Below are 22,131 nucleotides of genomic sequence, written 5' to 3'. Positions count from 1 at the left end.
GAGGAAGGATTGTTAAGTCTTCTACTTAGATTTCAACAGGAGGAATCTTACGAAACCCTGCTTGTTTATGGAGAAGAGTGTGTTTTTCATTCACTATCCAGACGTTTGGAAGTACCAAAAGTGCTCGTTTCTGTTGGTAGCACAGAATTTGATTGGGCTTTTAGCAGCCGAGCTCTGGTATTAAGTTGTGACCCAGAAGCTGAGAAGGAAAGGACAAAGCGCACTCTCTTTAAGCTGCAAAATAACAGACGACTAATCTTCCTACCACAGAAAAGTCAACCAGATTCTGTATGCGAACGATATGCAGAAAAGGAGCAATATAATGTAGCCATGGTAAGAGAAGACTTTGCCAAGTCAAAAGTCATATATGCCTGTCGTTCCTTTCAAAATGCCAAGCTTAAGGAAGTAAGTCTAATGGAAAGTGAACCGATTTATATTGATCAGTTTCGCAATATGCACGGAAAACCCATAACAGCAATGACTGACCTTTTAGCTCCGAGGACGATGCAGTATCAAGATCCAAGGAGCGGCGAAATGAAGTTAACTGGTTGTTTGGGCAACTTGTTCAACAACTACGTCCAAAAGGTGAATGCCACTTTGCAATTCGAAGTCTATAGAGGAGACGACTTTAATGAGATCATAAGGAGGGTAAAGGCAGATGAGCTCGATATGGGCATCCATTTGGTGGTCTCAATATTTTCCAGTGGACTTGATACAGCCAGCTATCCATTCCTGCTCACATCTTACTGCCTAATGCTCCAAGTTCCAGCCCAGTTGCCAGTCAATATGGTTTATGCCATGATAGTGGATCGCATGGTCCTCCTTATAATCTTCGTGATGTTCTGTTTGCTTTCCATGCTCCTAGTTTATAGTGAAAATATGTCATGGCGATCGCTGACTCTTTCTACTATACTGCTAAATGATATCAGCCTGCGAGGTCTTTTGGGTCAATCACACCCATTTCCTTTAAACGCCAGCAGGTCATTCAGGATGATCTTTTGCATCCTTTGCTTTGCCAGCATCATGATGACCACCATGTACAATGCCTACCTACAATCTTTCTTCACGGACCCCCCAACAAAAGCACCAATTAAATCCTTCAAGGACCTCGACAAATTGCCGCAAAAGATTGCGATTTCCGCATTTGAGGTAGCAGCGTTTACTAAAGGCAACAATTCACATTTTAAAGAAGTAAACCAAGATTATCTGGAAATCTTCGACAATTGGCAAGAGTATGTTTATGTACGCGAGATGCTCAACCTCAGCTACTCTTATGTGTCCTCAGGAGATCGTTGGACCAGCATTGTCGAGCAGCAGAAAATCTTCAAGAGGCCAGCTTTTTATTTCGCCACGGACCTTTGCTTTTCACGTCTAATGTTCTTGTCCATTCCCCTAAGAAAACATCTGCCATATCGACATCTCTTCGAAGAGCACATATTGCGGCAGCATGAATTCGGATTGGTGAATCACTGGATGGGAAACAGTTTCCTGGACAAAGTCAGACTCGGCATAACGCCCTTCAAGGACCTGAGTCCACCAACAAGGCAGGAGGCAAGCTTAGTTTTGGAGGATATTTCCTGGCTTCTCAATCTGTATGTTGTCAGTATGGTGTTAAGCATTTTTTGTTTCTTAGTTGAGGTTTTCACCAAGAGTGAGAAGTGGAGACGTTGGCGAGGAGTCAGTGATTCCTCTTAATTACAGTACCAGCGAAACAACCATTAAAACTGCTATAACCGAAATGATTTTATTTCTGCTAACAATGTTTTTGCTATGCCTTCTTTTCTTTAAGAATCATACGCTACTGCCCTCCAGGATATCCAGCTTTATAACTATTAAATAAAAAAAAATAATATATCAAAGTGTTGTTAATAAAGTCCAGACAGAATTATTTAATTTTGTATATCTTTACTCAAGAGATGGTAGTTTTAAGAATGTCTAAGTGCGTGTGAGCTTAATAAACGAACATTTTAATTGGCAAATAAAAGTTCATAGCTCTAAATTTTTCCCCTCCACATATGTTAACGAAAACGAAACATGGAAGGCACCTGACAAAAGCGTGTAACTTGCATTTACGAAATATTTAAATATGAATATTTGCCTTTAACACGAAATGTTGTTAAGGAAGGTTACAAAAAGGAGAGAACATTAATTGTATATCAACAGTTTGCATGGAAACTATGGCTTGGTTGGTCATTCTACTCTTCTGTCTGGGACAGATTGGAGCCCAGTTCCCGGATATCTCCGCTCGAAACAAACCCGAGCTTCAAGAAAGATTGCTTAAGCTTTTTGTAAAAGTGCGCCAGGAAGAGTTCTTTGACACCCTGCTTGTCTATGGCGAGGATTGTGTTTTCCATTTGATATCCAAGCTCTTGAATGTCTCCACAGTGCTGGTTTCTTCTGGGAGCACCAGCTATGATTGGAACTTCAGCAGTCTAACCCTGATACTTAGCTGTGATCCCGAAGCAGAAAAAGAGGTCACCAATCGTACTCTTATGAAGCTGCAAAGAAACAGGCGACTGATCTACCTTCAAGGAAACATCCAACCAGAGTCCGTGTGTAATAGCTATTCGCAAAAGGAACAATTTAATGTGGCCATGGTGGGACCGGACTTCGATACCTCAAAATATATATACGCCTGTCGCTACTTTCCAGATCCCAAGATAGAACAAGTACATTTATCGGACATGAAACCCATTTATATTGAACACTTTCGAAATATGCACGGAGCACCTATAAAGACAATCACAGATCTATTAGCTCCTCGGTCAATGCTATATATAGATGAAAAATCTGGTGAAACTAAGTTGAAGGGCTATGTGTCTAATTTAATAAACAATTTTGTAGAGAAGGTAAATGCCACCATGAAATTTGAGCTCCTAGAAAAAAATATTAGCATAAGGAATATTTTAAAAAAAGTGCAAGCAGATCAGATTGACATTGGCACTACATTAGAGACGTGTATACATGAAACACCCCTTGATACAGCCAGTTATCCGTTGCTTTTGACTACCTACTGTCTAATGGTTCAGGTTCCAGCCAAGCTGCCATATAATATGGTATATGCCATGATAGTGGATCGCTTAGTCCTGGTCATTATCTTTGTGATGTTTTGTATGCTCTCCATGCTCCTGGTTTATAGTGAAAATATGTCATGGCGAGCTTGGAAGCTTTCTAATATACTTCTAAATGATATTACAATGCGAGGGCTCTTGGGTCAATCACATCCGTTTCCTTTAAATGCCAGCAAATCCCTAAGGATAATCTTTGTGATCTTGTGCTTCGCCAGCATCATGATGACCACCATGTATGACGCCTACCTGCAATCATACTTCACAGATCCCCCATTCGGACCTCACATTCACTCATTCAAGGACTTTGGAAAATTTAACCAAAAGATTGCCATCTCAACAATTGAGGTAATTGCGCTGACCAACACCAACAACACACCATTTCGCGAAATTCCCAAAGATGACCTACGAATCTTTGAGGATTGGAGGGTTTACATTCAACTACGTGACTCGTTCAACCTAAACTATAGCTATCTAGTTACGGGAGATCGTTGGAGCTCATTTGCGGAGCAGCAGAAAGCCTTCAAGGAGCCACTCTTCTACATCGCGAAGGACCTCTGCTTTTCGCGACTACTCTTTTTGTCGATTCCCCTGCGCAGACACCTGCCATATCGACATCTCTTCGAGGAGCACATGATGCGGCAGCACGAGTTCGGATTGGTGAACTACTGGAAGAGCCACAGTTTCTTCGACATGGTCAAACTGGGCCTAGTACCTCTCGAAGACCTTAGTCAACCCAAAGCGTACGATGACAGTCTGTTAATGGAAGATATCTCGTCGATACTAAAACTTTATCTGGCAGCCATTTCACTCAGCACTATCTGTTTCTTGATTGAAATAGGTGCAGATAAGTGGAGGCGCTGGCGTGAACTACGAAATTAAAATGTAAGGACTTCTTTGAAATCATTACAAACTATCTCTAAACCTTCTAAATAGCAGTTTTGTTGACCCATTTAAATAAATGCATTTTTAATTCAACCCAATCACGTGTTGAGCACTAACACTTGCAGAAACATGACATGTCAAACCAACAAAATGGAATCACGAGATTTCCAACTGGGTGGTGTAGACCAAGGCTAGATAGTTATCTTTGTTCTCTGCTTTGGGAATAAAAGGATAATATATCAATTATTCGAATATACCGTAAAGGAGAAAATAGACTTAGGGAACAGATATTTAATTCTTCTCCTCAGATTACAACTGAAAGAATTGTATGATACCCTGTACCGTTTGAGAGAGGTTTGTATTTTTCTATTAGGAAAAATCATACCGTACTTTCATTAAGCTGCATGAAAACAGCTAAACAACTATAGATTTAAATTTACTAATAATATTTCCTTCTGCTAAGTCCTTTTCAACTTCAAAACTATATACTACAGAATATCCTTTTAACCAACTACATTTTTCAAAATTTTCCGTTTTGACAAGCAATTAAGATTTTAGAATTAATAAGCTTCAAGAGTTTTACATTTTAATTGGCCGATGCATGTTCATAGTTTTGAATTGTACCATTTCCACGAATGTTAACAACAGGAACGAAACATTGAAAGTGCGTGCTGAAGGTCTCGAAAAATGCAAACAAAACTAACAGACATTTCTACAATATATTTTTTTTTACAAAACGAACATGAACTTGATAGCACTTACAAAACATGAAAACTATTTAAATTGTCTAGATAAAAGGATATAACATTCATTGTATTTTACCAGTCTGAGTGAAGACCATGGCTTGGTTGCTCGTTTTCCTCCTCTGTCTGGGACAGATTGGAGCCCAGTTCCCAAACATCTCCGCTCCCAGCGAACATCGCCTACAAAAAAGTTTGCTTCAACTGTTTTTAAAACTGCGACAGGAGAAGTTCTATGACATCCTGCTTGTCTACGGAGAGGATTGTGTTTTCCATTCACTATCCAGACTTTTGCCCGTATCCACAGTGCTTGTGACTTCTGGTAGTACCAACTTTGAGTGGAATTTCAGCAGTCTCTCACTGATTCTCAGTTGTGGGTTCCAAGCCGAAATGGAGGAAAACTATCGCACACTGATAAAGCTACAAACAAACAGACGTATAATCATTCTTCAAGAGGATATTCAACCCGAAAACGTTTGCGATTTTTACTCGAAAAAGGAGCAGTATAATATAGCTATGGTAAAAGAAAACTTTGATCAGCACGAGGTAGTCTACTCCTGTCGCTTCTTTCAAGATCCAAATTATGAAGAAGTGACTCTATTTGGAGAAAAACCTATTTTCATAGAACAGTTTCGAAACATGCAAGGAGCTCCAATTAGGACAATCACGGACAACTTGGCCCCTCGATCCATGGTTACCCAGGACCCAAAAACCGGTGAGAAGAAGTGGATAGGCTTTGTGGCCAACTTGCTGAACAACTTCGGTGAAAAGGTCAACGCCACCATGGCCATGCAGGTGGAATTGGCGGAGGTCAATGGCACTGTATTCTTTGTGAATATTTCGAAATGGACCGCAAACGATCTTTTGGATATTGGCATGAGCATCGATACCACATGGGAAATGGCCAACTTTGATACGTTCACGTATCCGTACTTAATGTGCTCCTACTGCTTCATGGTTCCTCTTCCGGATAAAGTGCCGTACTGGGATGTGTTCGGGATGATCATAGATATCCCAGTCTTGGCTGTACTCTTTGTTATATTCTGCATATTTTCTTTGCTACTAATTTACATACAGCAAAAGTCCTGGCGCAATTTGAGTCTGTACAGCGTCTTGATGAACGATATGTGTTTAAGGGGGTTTTTGGGTCAGCCGTTTCCCTTTCCCCGTCAATCCAGTAAGAAACTAAAGCTTATATGCCTGCTTCTCTGCTTTGCTAGTCTAATGGTAACCACCATGTACGAGGCTTACCTGAAGTCCTTCCTATATAGTCCACCGCCCGAGCCGATGATGCATACCTTCAGCGATTTGGAAAAGTCCAGGTACAAGTTGGCCATGAACTGGGTCGAGATGGAAATGCTGCGTTTCAAGGACACCCATAAGTTGCAGAAGGTGAGCGATGACCAGATCCAGATGTTCGAGGACTACTACCAATTCGTGCGCTTGCGAGAGTCCTTTGATAGGAACTTCATCTTTCCGGTGAACAGTATTCGCTGGGGCACCTACAATGAGCAGCAGAAGCTGTTCGACCATCCCATATTCTACTACTCAGATGACTTCTGCCTCAGCCGCTATAGTATCTTGAGTTTCCCCATAAGACGCCATTTGCCCTACCGCGACATCTTCGAGGAGCACATCCTGCGCCAGAAGGAGTTTGGCCTACTGAATCACTGGATCGACCACAGCTTCTTGGACATGTTAAGCCTGGGTCTCACTCCTTACACGGATTTTAGCGACCCTGAAGACGGATGGGCCATCGACGTGGATGATCTTTACTGGGTTTGGGGCTTGTATGGACTTGCATTGGGCATCAGTTGCGTTTGCTTTGCCCTGGAGATAATGGGATCCATAAGTTTCTGGAGCCGCTTAAAAACTTATAGATGGAGAAGAGCTACCAATTAATATCCTAATCTTAAGGGATTTTATTACATTTTGTAACTCACATTTCAAAAAGCTTTGTTATATTAAACAATTTTAATGGCAAGACCAAATTATACGGTGTTATTCAATGGTATCGAAAGATTTTGGACTTTAATTGATATATGTTATTAATTTGTATGTGATTGACATAAAACAATAAAACACCCACACAATTTAACCCCTCTTATATTCGCTATGAATGTTTAATGCCTTCGCTAATTGCCCAATCATAGGTTTGTACCTCCCAGTAGGTTAACACCGTACGTGAAACATGGAAAGTGCATGTCATTCAAACAGTTCATGTATATTAAAAGTACAAAATGTGGGGAAAGCTCACAAGTTCTCGCAGTTACATAGAAAACCATGGCGTGGTGGATTGTCCTGCTTTTGTGCATTGGGAACTCTGGAGCCCATGTAATGGATATACTCAATAAAAGTGACCCAAGCCTAGAGGAAAGTCTGTTGAGTCTCCTTCAGAGATTGAAACTGGAGGAATTTTACGACACGCTGCTTGTCTATGGAGGGGATTGTGTTTTACATTCCCTATCCAGACGTTTGGATGTCTCCACAGTGCTGGTGTCCTCAGGTAGCACTAATTTCGATTGGAACTTCAGCAGTCTAACCCTGATACTTAGCTGTGACCCCGACGCAGAGAGAGAGGTGACCTATCGAACTCTGATGAAGTTGCAACGAAACAGGCGTCTGATATACTTGCAACGAAATATCCAACCAAAATCAGTGTGCAATAGCTATTCACAAAAGGAGCAACACAATGTAGCCATGGTGCGAGAACATTTCGATAAGTTGGGAGTTATATACGCCTGTCGGTACTTTGAAGATCCCAACTTTGAAAAAATAAGTTTATGGGATGAAAAACCAATTTATATTGAAAACTTTCGAAATATGCATGGAAAAGCTATCAGAACAGTGGCGGATCTTTTACCCCCTCGTTCCATGATTCATCTAGATGCAAAGAGCGGTGATATGCAGATGATGGGTTATGTAGCCAATTTAATAAACAATTACGCTCAGAAAGTGAATGCTACACTGCAATTGGAAGTTTTGAACAATAAATTCATTGTGAGGGAAATATTAAAAATGGTTGAAAACGAACAGCTTGACATTGGCACTACTTTGGATATCTCATTGCGAACGGCGATCCTTGAAACATCCAGCTATCCATACATTCTGACATCGTACTGCTTAATGCTTCAGGTTCCAGCCAAATTGCCATACAATATGGTATATGCTATGATTGTGGATCGTCTAGTGCTCGGCATTATCTTCGCCCTGTTTTGCCTACTCTCCATACTTCTAATATATAGTAAGAAAATGTCCTGGCAGGACCTAAACCTGGCCAACATCCTGTTAAACGACAAAAGCCTTCGTGGCCTTTTAGGCCAATCTTTTCCATTTCCCTCCAATGCAGGAAAACATTTGAGACTAATATTTTGCATACTTTGTTTCGCCAGCATTATGATGACCACTATGTATGAGGCTTATCTGCAATCTTTTTTTACGAATCCCCCATCTGAATCCAAAATTCACTCCTTCCAGGACATTGGTAAATATCAACCAAAGATTGCAATGCCATCGATTGAGATTGAAGCTCTGATCAAGACCAATAATTCATATTTCCAAGAAATTCAGAAAGATGCCTTGATAATCTTTGACAATTTGCCGGAGTACGCTAAGCTGCGAGATGCCTTCAATCTTAACTACAGTTTTGTGGTGACGGGAGATCGTTGGAGTGCCTATGCGGAGCAGCAGGAGCTCTTCAAGGACCCAGTCTTCTATTTCGCAAGGGACCTCTGCTTTTCCCGCCTCATCTATATGTCCATTCCCCTCCGGGCACATCTGCCATATCGACACCTCTTCGAGGAGCACATGATGCGGCAGCAGGAGTTTGGATTGGTGAGTCACTGGAGGAGCCACAGCTTTTTCGATATGGTTAGATTGGGACTAACACCGCTCAAGGACCTAAGTCGCCCAAAAACAATTAGCCCAAGTATATTATTGGATGATATCTCATGGATACTGAAAATCTATCTGGCTGCCACTGTGCTAAGCATTTGCTGCTTCTTGTTTGAAATAGGAGGAGAAAAGTGGCTGCGTTGGCGTGAACTGAGGAATTAACAAAGGCAGTTGGCAAATAACCAAAACAATATATCGCTTAATTTCCCTCATAATAATGAAGAACCATAAACCAACAAACGACAAAGCATTCTTCAGGAGGATATTCAACCAGGAAATGTATGTGGCTACTATTTCAAAAAAGAGGTGTATGCAAAATGTCAAATTGATATAGCCATGGTTATGAAGAACTAAATCTATTCAAAGTTAAACCGAATTGCCAAAATACACGGAACTCTGATCAAAACACTTTCGGACCACCACAATACATGGTTTACTAGGATCCGAAGACACGTTAATAGAAGTATATCAGATTCGGATTCGTTGCATCGACTTCGTTGAGAAGGTGAACGTTAATATTACGCTAAGAAAGTCCTGAAGAACTCATCTTGAGCTTCCCAATAGGAAGTCATCTGTTCTATCGCGACATCTGGATTAAGCTTTAAAAATCTCTAAGCTGCAAGAGAAGCTACAATTAAAGGAATTAAATTCCTGAAAAAGGAATTAAAATTATTACTTTTATCTCCAAAACTTTTATTGAACTTTGCCTTGTATTAAATCAATAAATTTTTTTTACTAGCATATTAAAATTAATACGGCTCAACCAGTCAAGGAATTAATGTTTTTTGTTGCTTTCGAATAACGAACGCAGACGTATGGATCACTTACTTTTGGTTGGAAAAAAGAGTTCCCCGACTATAATATATCCTTTCGATGTGGCCTGCATTATTAATGTGTCCAGGTTTTTAAAAAATCCAACTAGTCAGACATGTCCATAAACAATACCATTATCAACCTTATCATTCCCGAAATCTTTAATAACTTTATATGGACGGGCAGACAAAGAACCAGACATGAAAAGATCCTAAAGTTAAGGATTTAATAAGCTTTATACCATTATCTTTTAAATCTAACTTTTAAAAACCCTAGGAAACATATCAATTTTCCATGTTAACACAAAGATAGAACACAAGAATGGCATGCCTTACCACGATTTTAGTGGACAACTCATAAGCTTTTAAAATACAAAATGTGAGAAAAGCCCGATTTTTCCAATAGTCACATTAGGACCATGGTTTGGTTCATTATCGTTCTTCTCTGCCTTGGGAATTCATTGGCTCAGATTTCGGATTTAACCGTTTACAAAGATTCGGAACTAGAAGAAAGACTATTGAGTCTTCTCCAAAAATTGCAAATAGAACAGATGTACGATACTCTGTTAATCTATGGAGAAGATTGTGTTTTTCCTTCACTATTCACAAGTTTGCCAGTATCCACAGTACTAGTATCGTCTGGAAGCACTAACTTTGATTGGAATTTCAGCAGTCTAACACTGATACTTAGTTGTGGATTTCAAGCTGAGAGAGAGGAAAACTATCGTACACTAATAAAGCTGCAAAATAGCAGACGTCTAATCCTTCTCAGCGAAAATATTCAACCAGAGACTGTTTGCGACTATTACACGAAAAAGGAGCAGTATAATATCGCCATGGTAAAAGAAAACTTTGATCTGTTCGGGGTAGTCCACTCCTGTCGCATTTTTCAAGAACGAAAATATGAAAAAATTAATCTGTTTGAAGATAAAACGATTTTCAAAGAACAATTTCGAAACATGCATGGAGCTCCGATCAGAACACTCTCAGACATGGCACCCCCACGATCCATGGTTTACCGCGATGCGAAAACAGGTGAAGAGAAAATTATCGGCTTCGTCGCAAATTTGATAAGGCACTTCGTCCAGAAAGTTAACGCTACCATGGATATGCAGGTGAAATTAATTGAGGCCGGAACAAAAATATCTTTTGAGAACATTTCAAAGTGGGCTTCGGAGGATCTTCTCGATATTGGCATGAGCGAGGCCACATCCTGGGAAAAGTCGAACTTCGATACACTTTCTTATCCGTACTTGATGACTTCCCACTGCTTCATGGTTCCCATTCCGGATGTGGTGCCGGATAGCAAGATCTACATGATAATCATAGATCCCCCCGTCCTCGCCGTGCTCTTTATTATATTCTGCATCTTCTCGCTGCTTCTAATCTACACTCAGCAAAAATCGTGGCGCGGTCTGAGCCTTTCCAGTGTACTGCTAAACGACAAGAGTTTGAGGGGATTTTTGGGTCAACCGTTTCCTTTTCCCCGGCATTCTAGCAGAATACTAAAACTAATCTGTTTGAATGTTTGCTTCTCCAGCCTGATGACCACCACCATGTATACGGCTTACCTGCAGAGCCTCTTTTGCAATCCTCCGCTTCAGCCGAGATTACATAACTTTGGCGATCTGGAGAAGACCCGGTTCAAGGTGGCCATATCCTCGTACGAAATGCTTATGCTGCAACGATTTAACCTTTGCGAGAAGCAGCTGAAGATCTTCGATAACTCCAACCAATTCTCGTACTTCCGGAACACCTTTAATACCGACTATATCTACCCGGTGACCAGTGTGCGCTGGAGCACCTTCAAGGAGCAACAGAAGCTCTTCGCATATCCGCTATTCTACTACTCAGATTCACTCTGCCTAAATCTGTTCGACATCTTCAGTTTTCCCATAAGACGCCACCTGCCCTACCGCGATCTTTTCGAGGAGCACATCCTGCGGCAGCATGAGTTTGGACTCCCGAAATACTGGATTGATCGCAGCTTCGCCGATATGCTAAGGCTGAAGATTACGCCGTTTGAGGACTTAAGTCCACCACGTTTGAATGATAAAATGCATCTAGACGATCTTTATTGGGCCTTAGTCATGTTTGGAACTGGATTAGGCATTAGTTGCTGGTGTTTTGCCATCGAGTTTTTGGGATCTCCAAGCTGCGTGAGACGCTTTAACACACATCTGCGGAAAAGGGCTTAAAATTAAAATCCTTTTTACCAGATCTTTAATTAAACCTTTGCATTGTATTTTAATAACACTTCACCTCTTAAGCTGAATAAAGTTAATAATTTGCAAAGCTAACAAAATGGATCTTTTAAGTCTGGCACCTTTATTGGTAGATACTTACACTTTAGGTTGCCTCTATTATAGATCGATAAATTGCGCATTAAAAAAGGCTCATAGTTAAAAACTATATTATCATATTGTATATTTTAACATTCTAAACCGTTTATTCATTCGCTAGCCCCATTAAACTATAAATATTAAACAATTACTACTTGCATGGTCCTTGAACTTCTAGCCATTTTAACACAATGTGAGATACATAATAAAGGCATACCCAATGAATATTTAGGCAGACACATCAGAGGCGTGTAGTCTACAAAATGTGAGGAACGCAAGGCATTTCCAACAGTGACATTAGAACCATGGTTTGGTTCATTATTCTCCTTTTTTTGCCTTGGGCAGTCAAGGGCTCAGTTTTTGGATATAACCGTTGAAAGGCCCTTACAACTGGAGGAGCGATTATTAGGTCTTCTCCGAAAATTGCAACTAGAAAATGTGTACGAAACCTTGTTAATCTATGGACAGGATTGTGTTTTTCCTTCACTATTCTCAAGTTTGCCCGTATCGTACTATCGAAGTATCGTCCGGAAGCACTAACTTTGATTGGAATTTCAGCAGTCTGATACTCAGTTGTGAATTTCAAGCTGAGAAAGAGGAGACTATTTGCGAATACTACAAGAAAAAGGAGCACTTTGATCTGTTTGGGGTAGTCCATTCCTGTCGCATTTTTTAAGAACGAAAATATATAAAAATTAATCTGTTCGAAGGTAAACCGATTTTCCCTGTTCTACTACTCCGATTCCATCTGTCTGAGTTCCTTTGCCTTCTTCAGTTTTCCCGTGCGACGTCATCTGCCCTATCGTGATCTCTTCGAGGAGCACATGCTGCTGCAGAAGGAGTTTGGCCTGTCCAAGCTCTGGATCGATTGGAGTTTCCTAAACATGCTAAAACTAAATCTCGCCACATACCGAGTAGATGATTACATCGAAGTAAAGAACTTGCACTGGGTTTTTGGCATGTATGCGTTTGGACTGAGTATCAGTTGCTGCTGCTTTGTGTTTGAGATTTCGGAATCGAAAGGTTTCTGGAGACGCCTAAGGGAATCCATGTGGTTAAGAATCCAAAATTAATATGTTAATCTTCACAAATTCAATTAAATTTTTTTGACTCACAATATTTTGCAACATATACTGAATTTAATTAAAAAGTTTCGCTAGCGTGGCTAAACTTATTCCGCTTAACCTCCATTCAAAGCCATAAAACAAACAAAGAAATGTTGAATTGGGATTAGCCACCTCCGCACAATAAATGATAGCGGATATGGAGAAGCAGTGGTTATTGTTGGCGCTGTGTTATTCAAATGGATCCGAATCATCACTTCAGAGGTTGCGAACATTGAGACAATGCTCAATTTTGGATGTTGATCGATACGCGATATTGATTTTGATGTGGTTTTAAAAGACAAGCGGACGTATCTATATCTGTCCATCTGTGATGCGATTGTGAAAACCCCCTCAAAATGTGCATTCCACCAGATATGATGAGTCGACCCAATGAACTGGCCAAATATTTGATGACATCTCGCATGATTGGCTCTTACATAAATGTAACCATAAACAGACGACAATGCGGGTGTCTCAGCAGGGACCGGGGATTATGCAAAACCCCGAATTGCTACCGCCATAAAGCCGCCTTAGTTTGTGCATATTGAATCCAAATCATATTTTTTGATCGTCACTTTGGCGCCACTTTTGACGCGTGCTGATTGGACCTAGGGCACTGGAATTGAAATTGGAATTCCGAATTGGGAACCAGGGGATTGGGAATCGGGGATTGGGTAACTGGTTAACCCCCAATGCGCTATAGTGGGTGAGACAATGGCTTGGCATTGTCATTGCCAAGCCAGTATCGTGAAATCTTTCACTTTCGATTTAGTTGTAAACGAAGTTCCCCTTTAAAATCGCTCAAAAACTGGATCATAAATCACGCTCGAAAACGTATGATAATGTGGCATCATTACGCTTCCCAGGCTGATCAATTTGTCATGGGAAGTCGTGGACTTGCTCCAGCTCTGATCCGATAAAAACCGATCAGATCTGACCTGTGCTCATCCTCTGGCGCTGTTGAAATCTCAACGCAATCATCGCGATTGCCCAACCTTTTGACATTTGCAAAGGCTTTCGGAGCGAAACGAAACGAAAGTGGCAGACGGACGACCGACCATAATCCGTAAAATCTATGGCAGGCATTTTTCAATTGCAATCCCAATCCCAATTCCCTTATTATCCGCCGTCGACTGCCCATTTCCATTGATGGATGGTGATCGTTAGTCGACCATTTCTTGGCTGCCTGTGTGTGATCTTCAGGGTCATTTAGATTTAATAGATTTCTGCGGCCCGAGTCATTATGGCCAGCACCTTAACCGCAGTCGGCTCACATGTGTAACAATGTGTCTGGGCAGCGGTTAAACTGTTTTTCGCTTGTTGTTTTTAACCCTTTTTTTTATTGTGCGCACATTAATGAGACCTCGTTGGGGGGCTTCAGGCACCCTCGTTATTGAATAGAGTAATTTTAAAAAATTATTTATCGAGCACTTCTGCTATTTACACAAACGTATTTGCGGGCCCTCGACGGCGGCTTGGTTTTCAATCCGGTTGCGGCTCATAACACTTAAGAGCCAACTAATTCGACCTCAGGCCATTAAGCATTTCACAAATGTGCTGAAAATGCATAATTTTCGGTGGCGTTAATAAAAGAGTATTTCAAATTTAAGAGGTGTTAATTTTTTCGACCAAAGAAACTAATCTGTTTCAATGCCGGATTTGTTGCATTTTTACAAACTAGTATTTTGAGGTCGCACACGAAATGAGATTCCAAAATCTCGTCCCCCTCTTTTTAGTCTGTCTTTCGGGTTTTCGGTAACTAAAACAAAGGCCCCCGCCAAGCAGCAGGTCCATCCTACTGTGCCCAGACTGCAAAGTAATTTATTTCCTTCCTAGTTTTTGTCGCTCAAAGCCATTAGGGAGTTTTTGGCGAAGATTGGCAAAACAGTTGCCACCTTTCAGCGGCTCAACGGTTGCTTCCCACAAAGGCGGCGACTCCGAAAACTCCAATTACCATGCCTCTTTGGAGCACTTTGAACTTTAATTTGGCTGCTGGGTCGCTGATCTGGCCTGTGGCGCCTCCCGCAGCGACACCAATGCGTATACGTAACGTATTAATTATGCGGCCCAAGAGCTCGCATTCAAAAAAACTAAAAAAACACCAACTCGCAGTTAAGATTCGTACGTTAATTAGGTAAATTAATCACAGACCTCCGAAAAACGGGGACAGACTTGTTGGCATCAATTCGAAGCATTACAAAATGAAAGTTGCGATGAGAACCAAACTTAATAAGAATTAAAATGAGATTTAAGCCAGACATTGGCAACATGTGGTCGCATGTTTGGGCCAAAAGGCGTAGCAACAAGTTTTTAATAGGAAACCCATTTGTTTCGCTTCAACAACAAATGAACATGCCATTTGTGCATTAAGTGCCGCCAAAAGTGTCAAGTGCGCGGCAGTCAGTCGGTCAGTCCCTTTCCATTTTTTTTTGCTTTTAACGGTACTCGAGTGCAGGAAGTATTTGATTTAAATTTCCTCTCTTTTAAGTAATTGATGTGACAACTAGGGCAGAATGTGCGGAGGGAGGGGGGCTTGGCGTGCTCGTTGGCTATAACTATGAATTTTAAGTTCACACATAAAATAACCAGCCATAATGCCAGTTACTGCGCCCGACAAGTTAATCATGCTCTAGTAATGAGTATTGTTCGTAAATATTAATTTATTTACCGATTGATTGCTAGCTTTCTTACTATATATTTGGTAAGTATTTACAAGAATCAAAAAAATTTTTTCTGATGGCAGAACTTAAACTTCAAAGGTTTTTTTCGAAAACATTAAAGGGACAAACTATATTTTGACTCTTTTTAAATTAGATTAAAAAAAAAATAAGTTCTTAATTTGCCCTATCTCTTAAAATTAAAACCGGTAAAAATTATTTAGACTTATCGCTGAACCAAACAGAAAAAATGGTGCTGCCAGAGCTGCGAAAATAGTACTATCCCGTGCTGCCAGACATTTCGTTCAAAACTGTCTTTGCTCAATGTATATCCGAGTTATACTCCATATTCTCTAACCTGACTACTCAAGTGTTCCACCTCACACTGGAATACAAAATACAAAAATTTCACTAAATACGTATTTAACTAAAACCTATTTTAATTTTGTAGTAAATAATGCTTTTGGTAGTACTGTTATAGGTACTGCCATGACTTCATTAGGAAAAGAGATAGGCAACTCTGATTTTCAACAATTTATCAGCTTAGATGTTGTTGAATGCTAAAATCTATCAAAGTTGAAATTGTATGAAACATCTGGCTAAAACTCAATCATTATTCAGTTGGGGGAATATCCAAATAGTTTTTAAAATTTAATTTGGAATGTTATCTTTGTTTATGCTACAAATCTTACCTTTCTGGCCCACTGTACCCGCGGCGGGTCACACTTTTTGCTAGCACTTCTTTATTTTGCTTTCGCGCGGTCACACTGAAGAGAAGCAACAGCGTATAAAAAACATGCAGAGTACGTTTTTTTGGGTTTTTTTTTATTGTTGCTGTTTTTATTGTTGTGGCAGTCGCGCTTAGAATTAATATTTCCATTTAGTCTAGTTTAAGGCACTCCACAAAGCGGCGGTGCGCGGCGCTCAACGGAAAACGAGAAGAAACTGGAATTGTGGGCGAACATAAAGCCACGAAACATATGTGTCTGTATTTTCGCCATCGACGCAGAGCTAAATGATTGAGTAGTGGACAAACCATCGGCATTCGGAGGCTTGCGATCCGAGCTGGAGAGCCACTTCTGCGTGGAGCTACCTAGGGCTACCTCAATAACCCAACAAACCAGAACCCACACCCACCAATCCCAACCAGCAGATATAAAACCAACCCAACATGCTGCCTCGGTTCCGTTCCTTCTACGGCAAGCTTATCATCTTCATCCTGGTCGCCCTGTGCTTTATCCTCTACAGTAAAGTGCAGCAGAATGGATCTCCGGAGGAGCAGGTGGCCCCACCTGCGCGGGTGGCCGCTTTACGCGGACATGGACGCGACCGGTTCGAAGCTTACAGCGATAGTGAAAACGAGATTGCGCGACCCGCCACCCAGTCGCCATACGAACAAATCATCCAGCTGGATCTCCAGAAACAGAAAGTGGGTCTCGGCGAACAGGGCGTGGCAGTGCATCTCTCGGGCGCCGCCAAGGAGCGAGGCGATGCCATCTACAAGAAGATTGCCCTGAACGAGGAGCTTAGCGAGCAGTTGACCTACAACCGGAGTGTCGGTGACCACCGCAATCCCCTGTGTGCCAAGCAGCGCTACGATGATGGATCCCTGCCCAGCGCCAGTGTGGTCATCATCTTCTTCAACGAACCCTACTCCGTGCTCCTGAGAACTGTGCACAGCACTCTGAGCACCTGCAACGAGAAGGCCCTCAAGGAGATCATCCTGGTGGACGACGGCAGCGATAATGTGGAACTCGGCGCCAAGCTGGACTACTACGTTCGCACAAGGACTCCCGCCGGCAAGGTCACTGTGCTGCGGCTTAAGAACCGGTGAGTTAACCAGATGATAAGGGGAACCAACAAAAGTAATTCACTTAAAACATCCGAAACTTTTACAATCTAGATTAAACATTTTTTCATAGGAAATCTTTTTTTAAATTAATTAAAAGATTTTAGTAAAACGTTGTCACAAATTTTTGATGTTCGACTTAAAGATCGTAGAGATAAAAAACATCCAAGTTGAGCGACCTATTTTGACAATAATGAATCATTTAGTTATATGTTTGTGCTGGCCCCAACCTCATCAAGAAAATATATAATATTCTACAACGTGGATTCCATGAATAAATTAATACAACAAAAATTGAGATAATATAAATTGATTATGCAGTTAATATATGTACAACCAATATTCCAAAATTCTATTTGTTGTAAATTATACATACATTCATGAAATTTGTGGAGTTTAACGTTTATTATATCGAGAGTAAAAACTTAACAAAAGTGAAAGGTGCTTATCAAAGTGTGTTTGAAAGATTAAAAGCCTTAATAATAATTAATAGTTATGATAGTGACGCAAATATATCAATAGCGTTTATATCTAAAACCGAGTAGAACGGCTTATTTATTAACATGACCTTTGATATATGCAAATTTAATGTGTTAAAGCAAGCGATTCGATCTTATGAGATACAATTTCCTAACACTTATCATATTTTTAACACATTTTCTTGCCTAGTATATACTATAGTAAATTAAGTTTTTTGAGATAAATTCTCAATTCATAACTAGGCAAGGTGCAAAGAAGTGAAAACAAAACACCTAGATTACTGTCATTATTACCAGCCAGCTAGGAAAAGTTCAGCAATTCAGCTAATCGAATCGCTGGCGGCTTGAACTCATTTGAATAACTTGTTTGCCATGTCGGAGGCACATGGAGCATCTTCTTTTTGGCCAGAACCGACAAACGCTCAAAAGACCAAAAACTAAAAACTGAAAAAAATGAAGAGAAAACCAGTTCGTCAAGTTACGATTATGTGTGTTGGGCTTGACTTTTTGTAATTCCCAGACTTGGTTTCTGCGTGCATTACACTCGCCAGCCCGCGAGCTTTGCAGACTTTCTGATGACTTCACGCCGTTGAAGCCATGTAGGATGGTGTTAATCGTGCTTGGCAAACGATCGAAGGTTTTCGGATGACCCAATAAATTTGTTTTGTTTTGCCCTTCACATTGCTAAAGAAAGTTTTTGCCTCTCTCGTTTCAGGTTGGGTCTGATTCGTGCCCGATTGGCCGGAGCCCGAATCGCCACGGGGGATGTACTCATATTCCTGGACGCCCACTGCGAGGGCAATATCGGCTGGTGCGAGCCACTCCTGCAGCGGATCAAGGAGTCCCGGACGAGCGTCCTGGTGCCCATCATCGATGTCATCGATGCCAACGACTTCCAGTACAGCACCAATGGCTACAAGTCCTTCCAGGTGGGCGGATTCCAGTGGAACGGCCACTTTGACTGGATCAATCTGCCGGAGCGGGAGAAGCAGCGCCAGCGACGCGAGTGCAAGCACGAGCGGGAGATCTGTCCAGCCTACAGTCCCACCATGGCCGGCGGACTGTTCGCCATGGATCGGCGATACTTCTGGGAAGTGGGAAGCTACGACGAGCAAATGGACGGCTGGGGTGGCGAGAACCTGGAGATGTCCTTCCGCATCTGGCAGTGCGGCGGCACCATCGAGACGATTCCCTGCTCCCGCGTGGGACACATATTCAGAGACTTCCATCCTTACAAGTAAGATATAAGAAACTATATTTTAACTAGAAGACCCTCAACCGCTGCTATGCTAAAATTGACCTTCAAAGCGTATATACAAGATATCTGAACACATTGTTTTGATCTCTGACATTATCTACAGCCGTATTCTAATAGGCTCATTTAAATTCTTTTCAGATTCCCCAATGATCGCGACACTCACGGCATTAACACTGCCCGCATGGCTCTTGTGTGGATGGATGAGTACATCAATATCTTCTTCCTCAATCGGCCGGACCTCAAGTTCCACGCAGACATTGGCGATGTGACCCACCGAACGATGCTGCGCAAGAAGCTCCGCTGCAAGAGCTTCGAGTGGTACCTGAAGAACATCTATCCGGAGAAGTTTGTGCCCACTCATGATGTGCAGGGTTGGGGCAAGGTGCACGCGGTGAGCGCCAACATATGCATGGACGATCTGTTGCAGAACAACGAGAAGCCCTATAATGCCGGCTTGTATCCGTGCGGAAAGGTGATGCAGAAGTCGCAGCTCTTCTCCTTCACCAACTCGCAAGTGCTGCGCAACGAGCTGAGCTGTGCGACGGTGCAGCACAGCGAGTCCCCACCGTACCGGGTGGTGATGGTGCCCTGCATGGAGAACGACGAGTTCAACGAGCAGTGGCGATACGAGCGCCAGCACATCATCCACAGCAACACGGGCCTGTGCCTGGACCATCAGGGCCTCAAGAGCATGGACGACGCCCAGGTGGCGCCATGCGATCCCAACAGCGAGTCCCAGCGATGGACCTTCGAGCACTGACGAGATTTGGAGGAGCAGGGAAACGGGATGGGGACCAAACCAACTGAGAGATTCTGACTAACGCCGACTGAACGGAACTCGAATTCAAATCAGAACAACACTGTAAATATCGAATACTAGAATTATATATTTTCTATACACTGACCGTGTATACTAAGATGAGACGGACGGGGTAGCTAGTGCAAATCAAATCAAATGAAATGGAATCAAATCAAAATGAAACAAACCCAGCAAATCAAACGCAAACGAGTCATTTGGAAAGCTAATAACAATTAACTGTGTGTTGTGTACTTTGTGTGTGTATAAATATAAATATAGCAAGTTGTAAAGATAGAATGTCGGAACATCCTATTTAAATGATATAGTCTTCATGTGATCACATAAGGATGTAAGGCAGGGTGTGGAACAATTGCATTCCATGGCCAGGGGATTCACCGAAGAGCTCTCCCGTGAGAGGGTCTCCAGCAATAACCAACTATGTAAACTGTAAACTAAAAGTGTTGTAAGCATTTATCTACTAACATAACAATTTTGCCATTTGTTTTCATGAATAAAACACTTCCGACTGGAAGATGCACATCTTCAAAATAACCAGTAGCCTCATTTGTCACTGCCCTCTGGGACGAAGGTGTTGGCCCTGCGAAATGTAACCAGTTGTGATGGTCTGAAGGTCGAGTTCAGGGCTAATAAAGCTGTAGGTGCTTGTTGAGCCAGCAGCAACAAGTCCCCATTCAACCCCCAGCTGTGCAATTAAAGCCGACTCCATTGAAAAAATATCCATTGCATGTTTGTATATTTGTATTTATAGATATAAGTACATATTTCATATTTTCTTTTGGTTTTGTTTTGTTGAAGTTGTTCAAATTTGCTGATTACGCGTGTATTTGTTGTTTAATTTCTCTGGCGTGTTTTGCATTAAAATACTTAATTTGGAGTAAAACAATTGTAAATTACTAAAATTATCTTTATGGTTTCCGCTGCTGACACCTATTTTTTGTTGTATACTAATCTGATCTGTATTTGCAACTACGAGTGAGAAGTGAACTCAACTGGATTATCTGCACTTACAAAACGACCGAACCAAATTCATCAACAATGGCTTAGCTTCGTGCGTCTGTTTGTGTATCATGATAAAGCAGATCTAGCATATGGTTTAGTTTATTCATTAACTCGTGGCTGAACTCTTTGGTTAGTTTATTTAACGGCTGATGGAGTCGATCTATAATTGAGGTGTAATAACATTTATTCGTTGACCGTGCTAAAAGCTCTAAGAGTGCGCAAACTTACAAGTAAACTGCTTTGAAGGCCATCTACCGATTCTATATCCCATATAATATGTGTGTGCCTAACATTCCGTTACGCTAGAGGCTATATGCAATGGCAAACTATTTTATTTGCTGGGCTGATTGCGTGAGAACTGCACTAGATTGCACAAAAATATGATTAATTCTTTAATAACGTCAAGGTACGATTTAATTTGTCGGCGTTCCAATCGATCTCTACGGCTACTTAATTTCTTTGCAATGCACTCTGTCTACAACTATGGATCTCGATCTATTTTACAATAAAGCCCAATGTGCTGCTAACTTTCGTTTTTCTATTGGGGTTTCGTTACGTTACTCAATCAACCTCTAGTTGACCATTATTTGCGCTAGTTAAATGCGTTAATTTGAGGTGATTTTGCCGGTAATAATGCCCCACTATGTACATTCATGTGATTAAATTAATTACGAATTACAATGCTCAACCGATGGCGTCTACAAAATTGCACACACATACTCAGCAAATGCCCCCTGGTTGGGATTTAGCATCTGGGAATCCCCCAGGGAGCACTCAATATTTAAATAATTCTGTTTCAGTTAGGATTATCATTGGTAAATATGCCATTTATATTTATATTCATGAATATCCATGCAGTGTTAAGTATATATCGTAGTTGTATCTTGACCTTGAATTTTAAATTTTGGACGTATTTTCAAGTATATTTTGGTAGTTGCTTTTCGCTTTTACGCAAGTAGAAAAACAGTTCGAAAATATATACCTAATATATATATAAGTGGTGTATAATTATGTTTGTATACACTGGATGAATGGCTGTAGATCTTCCAGTTGGGTTTTGACTTTTGACGGGTCCCAACTGTTTCCTGTTGGATTTCAGTTTCAGTTTCCTTTTTTGGGTTTTTCTAAGTGTAAATCGCTCTTATTGTTTGTTTTTAAATTGCAATTTATCTCAGACTCAGTTTTGGAGTGCTTTGGATGTTGGTTGGTTGGATGGATGGAT

At 41.2% G+C, this 22,131-nt stretch overlaps 6 protein-coding genes across 6 annotated transcripts; all 6 read left to right on the top strand.

Moving 5' to 3' along the window:
* Window positions 1–330: 330 nt before the first annotated feature.
* LOC108039779 lies at window positions 331–1,695 on the top strand. Its single transcript, XM_017116864.1, has one exon. The coding sequence runs from the start codon at window positions 331–333 to the stop codon at window positions 1,693–1,695; it is 1,365 nt and encodes a 454-aa protein (XP_016972353.1).
* Window positions 1,696–2,177: 482 nt separating this feature from the next.
* Window positions 2,178–3,950, top strand: LOC108039820. Its single transcript, XM_017116907.1, has one exon. It carries the CDS (start codon window positions 2,178–2,180, stop codon window positions 3,948–3,950), a length of 1,773 nt encoding a protein of 590 aa, XP_016972396.1.
* Window positions 3,951–4,792: 842 nt separating this feature from the next.
* On the top strand, window positions 4,793–6,595 carry LOC108039778. Its single transcript, XM_017116863.1, has one exon. The coding sequence runs from the start codon at window positions 4,793–4,795 to the stop codon at window positions 6,593–6,595; it is 1,803 nt and encodes a 600-aa protein (XP_016972352.1).
* A 381-nt stretch (window positions 6,596–6,976) lies between these two features.
* On the top strand, window positions 6,977–8,749 carry LOC108039821. Its single transcript, XM_017116908.1, has one exon. It carries the CDS (start codon window positions 6,977–6,979, stop codon window positions 8,747–8,749), a length of 1,773 nt encoding a protein of 590 aa, XP_016972397.1.
* A 1,069-nt stretch (window positions 8,750–9,818) lies between these two features.
* On the top strand, window positions 9,819–12,814 carry LOC108039819. Its single transcript, XM_017116906.1, has 2 exons — window positions 9,819–11,553; window positions 12,765–12,814. The coding sequence occupies exons 1-2, from the start codon at window positions 9,819–9,821 to the stop codon at window positions 12,812–12,814; spliced, it is 1,785 nt and encodes a 594-aa protein (XP_016972395.1).
* A 3,428-nt stretch (window positions 12,815–16,242) lies between these two features.
* LOC108039837 (polypeptide N-acetylgalactosaminyltransferase 1) lies at window positions 16,243–20,441 on the top strand. Its single transcript, XM_017116939.1, has 4 exons — window positions 16,243–16,307; window positions 16,389–17,334; window positions 18,548–19,069; window positions 19,229–20,441. Exons 2-4 carry the CDS (start codon window positions 16,676–16,678, stop codon window positions 19,848–19,850), a joined length of 1,803 nt encoding a protein of 600 aa, XP_016972428.1. The 5' UTR covers window positions 16,243–16,307; window positions 16,389–16,675; the 3' UTR covers window positions 19,851–20,441.
* Window positions 20,442–22,131: the final 1,690 nt, after the last annotated feature.

This window comes from Drosophila rhopaloa, unplaced genomic scaffold (genome assembly GCF_018152115.1).
Source record: "Drosophila rhopaloa isolate 14029-0021.01 unplaced genomic scaffold, ASM1815211v1 contig_115, whole genome shotgun sequence".
Lineage (NCBI taxonomy): Eukaryota > Metazoa > Arthropoda > Insecta > Diptera > Drosophilidae > Drosophila > Drosophila rhopaloa.
The sequence above is the reverse complement of the archived record's forward strand: the minus strand, read 5'-3'. Positions and strand labels throughout refer to the sequence as shown.

What these genes read in the sequence shown, in the direction of transcription:
- LOC108039779 (XM_017116864.1), top strand. Translation starts at nt 331, where the DNA reads ATGGTAAGAGAAGACTTTGCCAAGTCAAAAGTCATATATGCCTGTCGT.
- LOC108039820 (XM_017116907.1), top strand. Translation starts at nt 2,178, where the DNA reads ATGGCTTGGTTGGTCATTCTACTCTTCTGTCTGGGACAGATTGGAGCC.
- LOC108039778 (XM_017116863.1), top strand. Translation starts at nt 4,793, where the DNA reads ATGGCTTGGTTGCTCGTTTTCCTCCTCTGTCTGGGACAGATTGGAGCC.
- LOC108039821 (XM_017116908.1), top strand. Translation starts at nt 6,977, where the DNA reads ATGGCGTGGTGGATTGTCCTGCTTTTGTGCATTGGGAACTCTGGAGCC.
- LOC108039819 (XM_017116906.1), top strand. Translation starts at nt 9,819, where the DNA reads ATGGTTTGGTTCATTATCGTTCTTCTCTGCCTTGGGAATTCATTGGCT. An exon ending in CGAGTTTTTGGGATCTCCAA is followed by an intron (nt 11,554 to 12,764) that starts GCTGCGTGAGAC and finishes CGGAATCGAAAG; the next exon opens with GTTTCTGGAGACGCCTAAGG.
- LOC108039837 (XM_017116939.1), top strand. Translation starts at nt 16,676, where the DNA reads ATGCTGCCTCGGTTCCGTTCCTTCTACGGCAAGCTTATCATCTTCATC. An exon ending in GTGCTGCGGCTTAAGAACCG is followed by an intron (nt 17,335 to 18,547) that starts GTGAGTTAACCA and finishes CTCTCGTTTCAG; the next exon opens with GTTGGGTCTGATTCGTGCCC. An exon ending in AGAGACTTCCATCCTTACAA is followed by an intron (nt 19,070 to 19,228) that starts GTAAGATATAAG and finishes AATTCTTTTCAG; the next exon opens with ATTCCCCAATGATCGCGACA.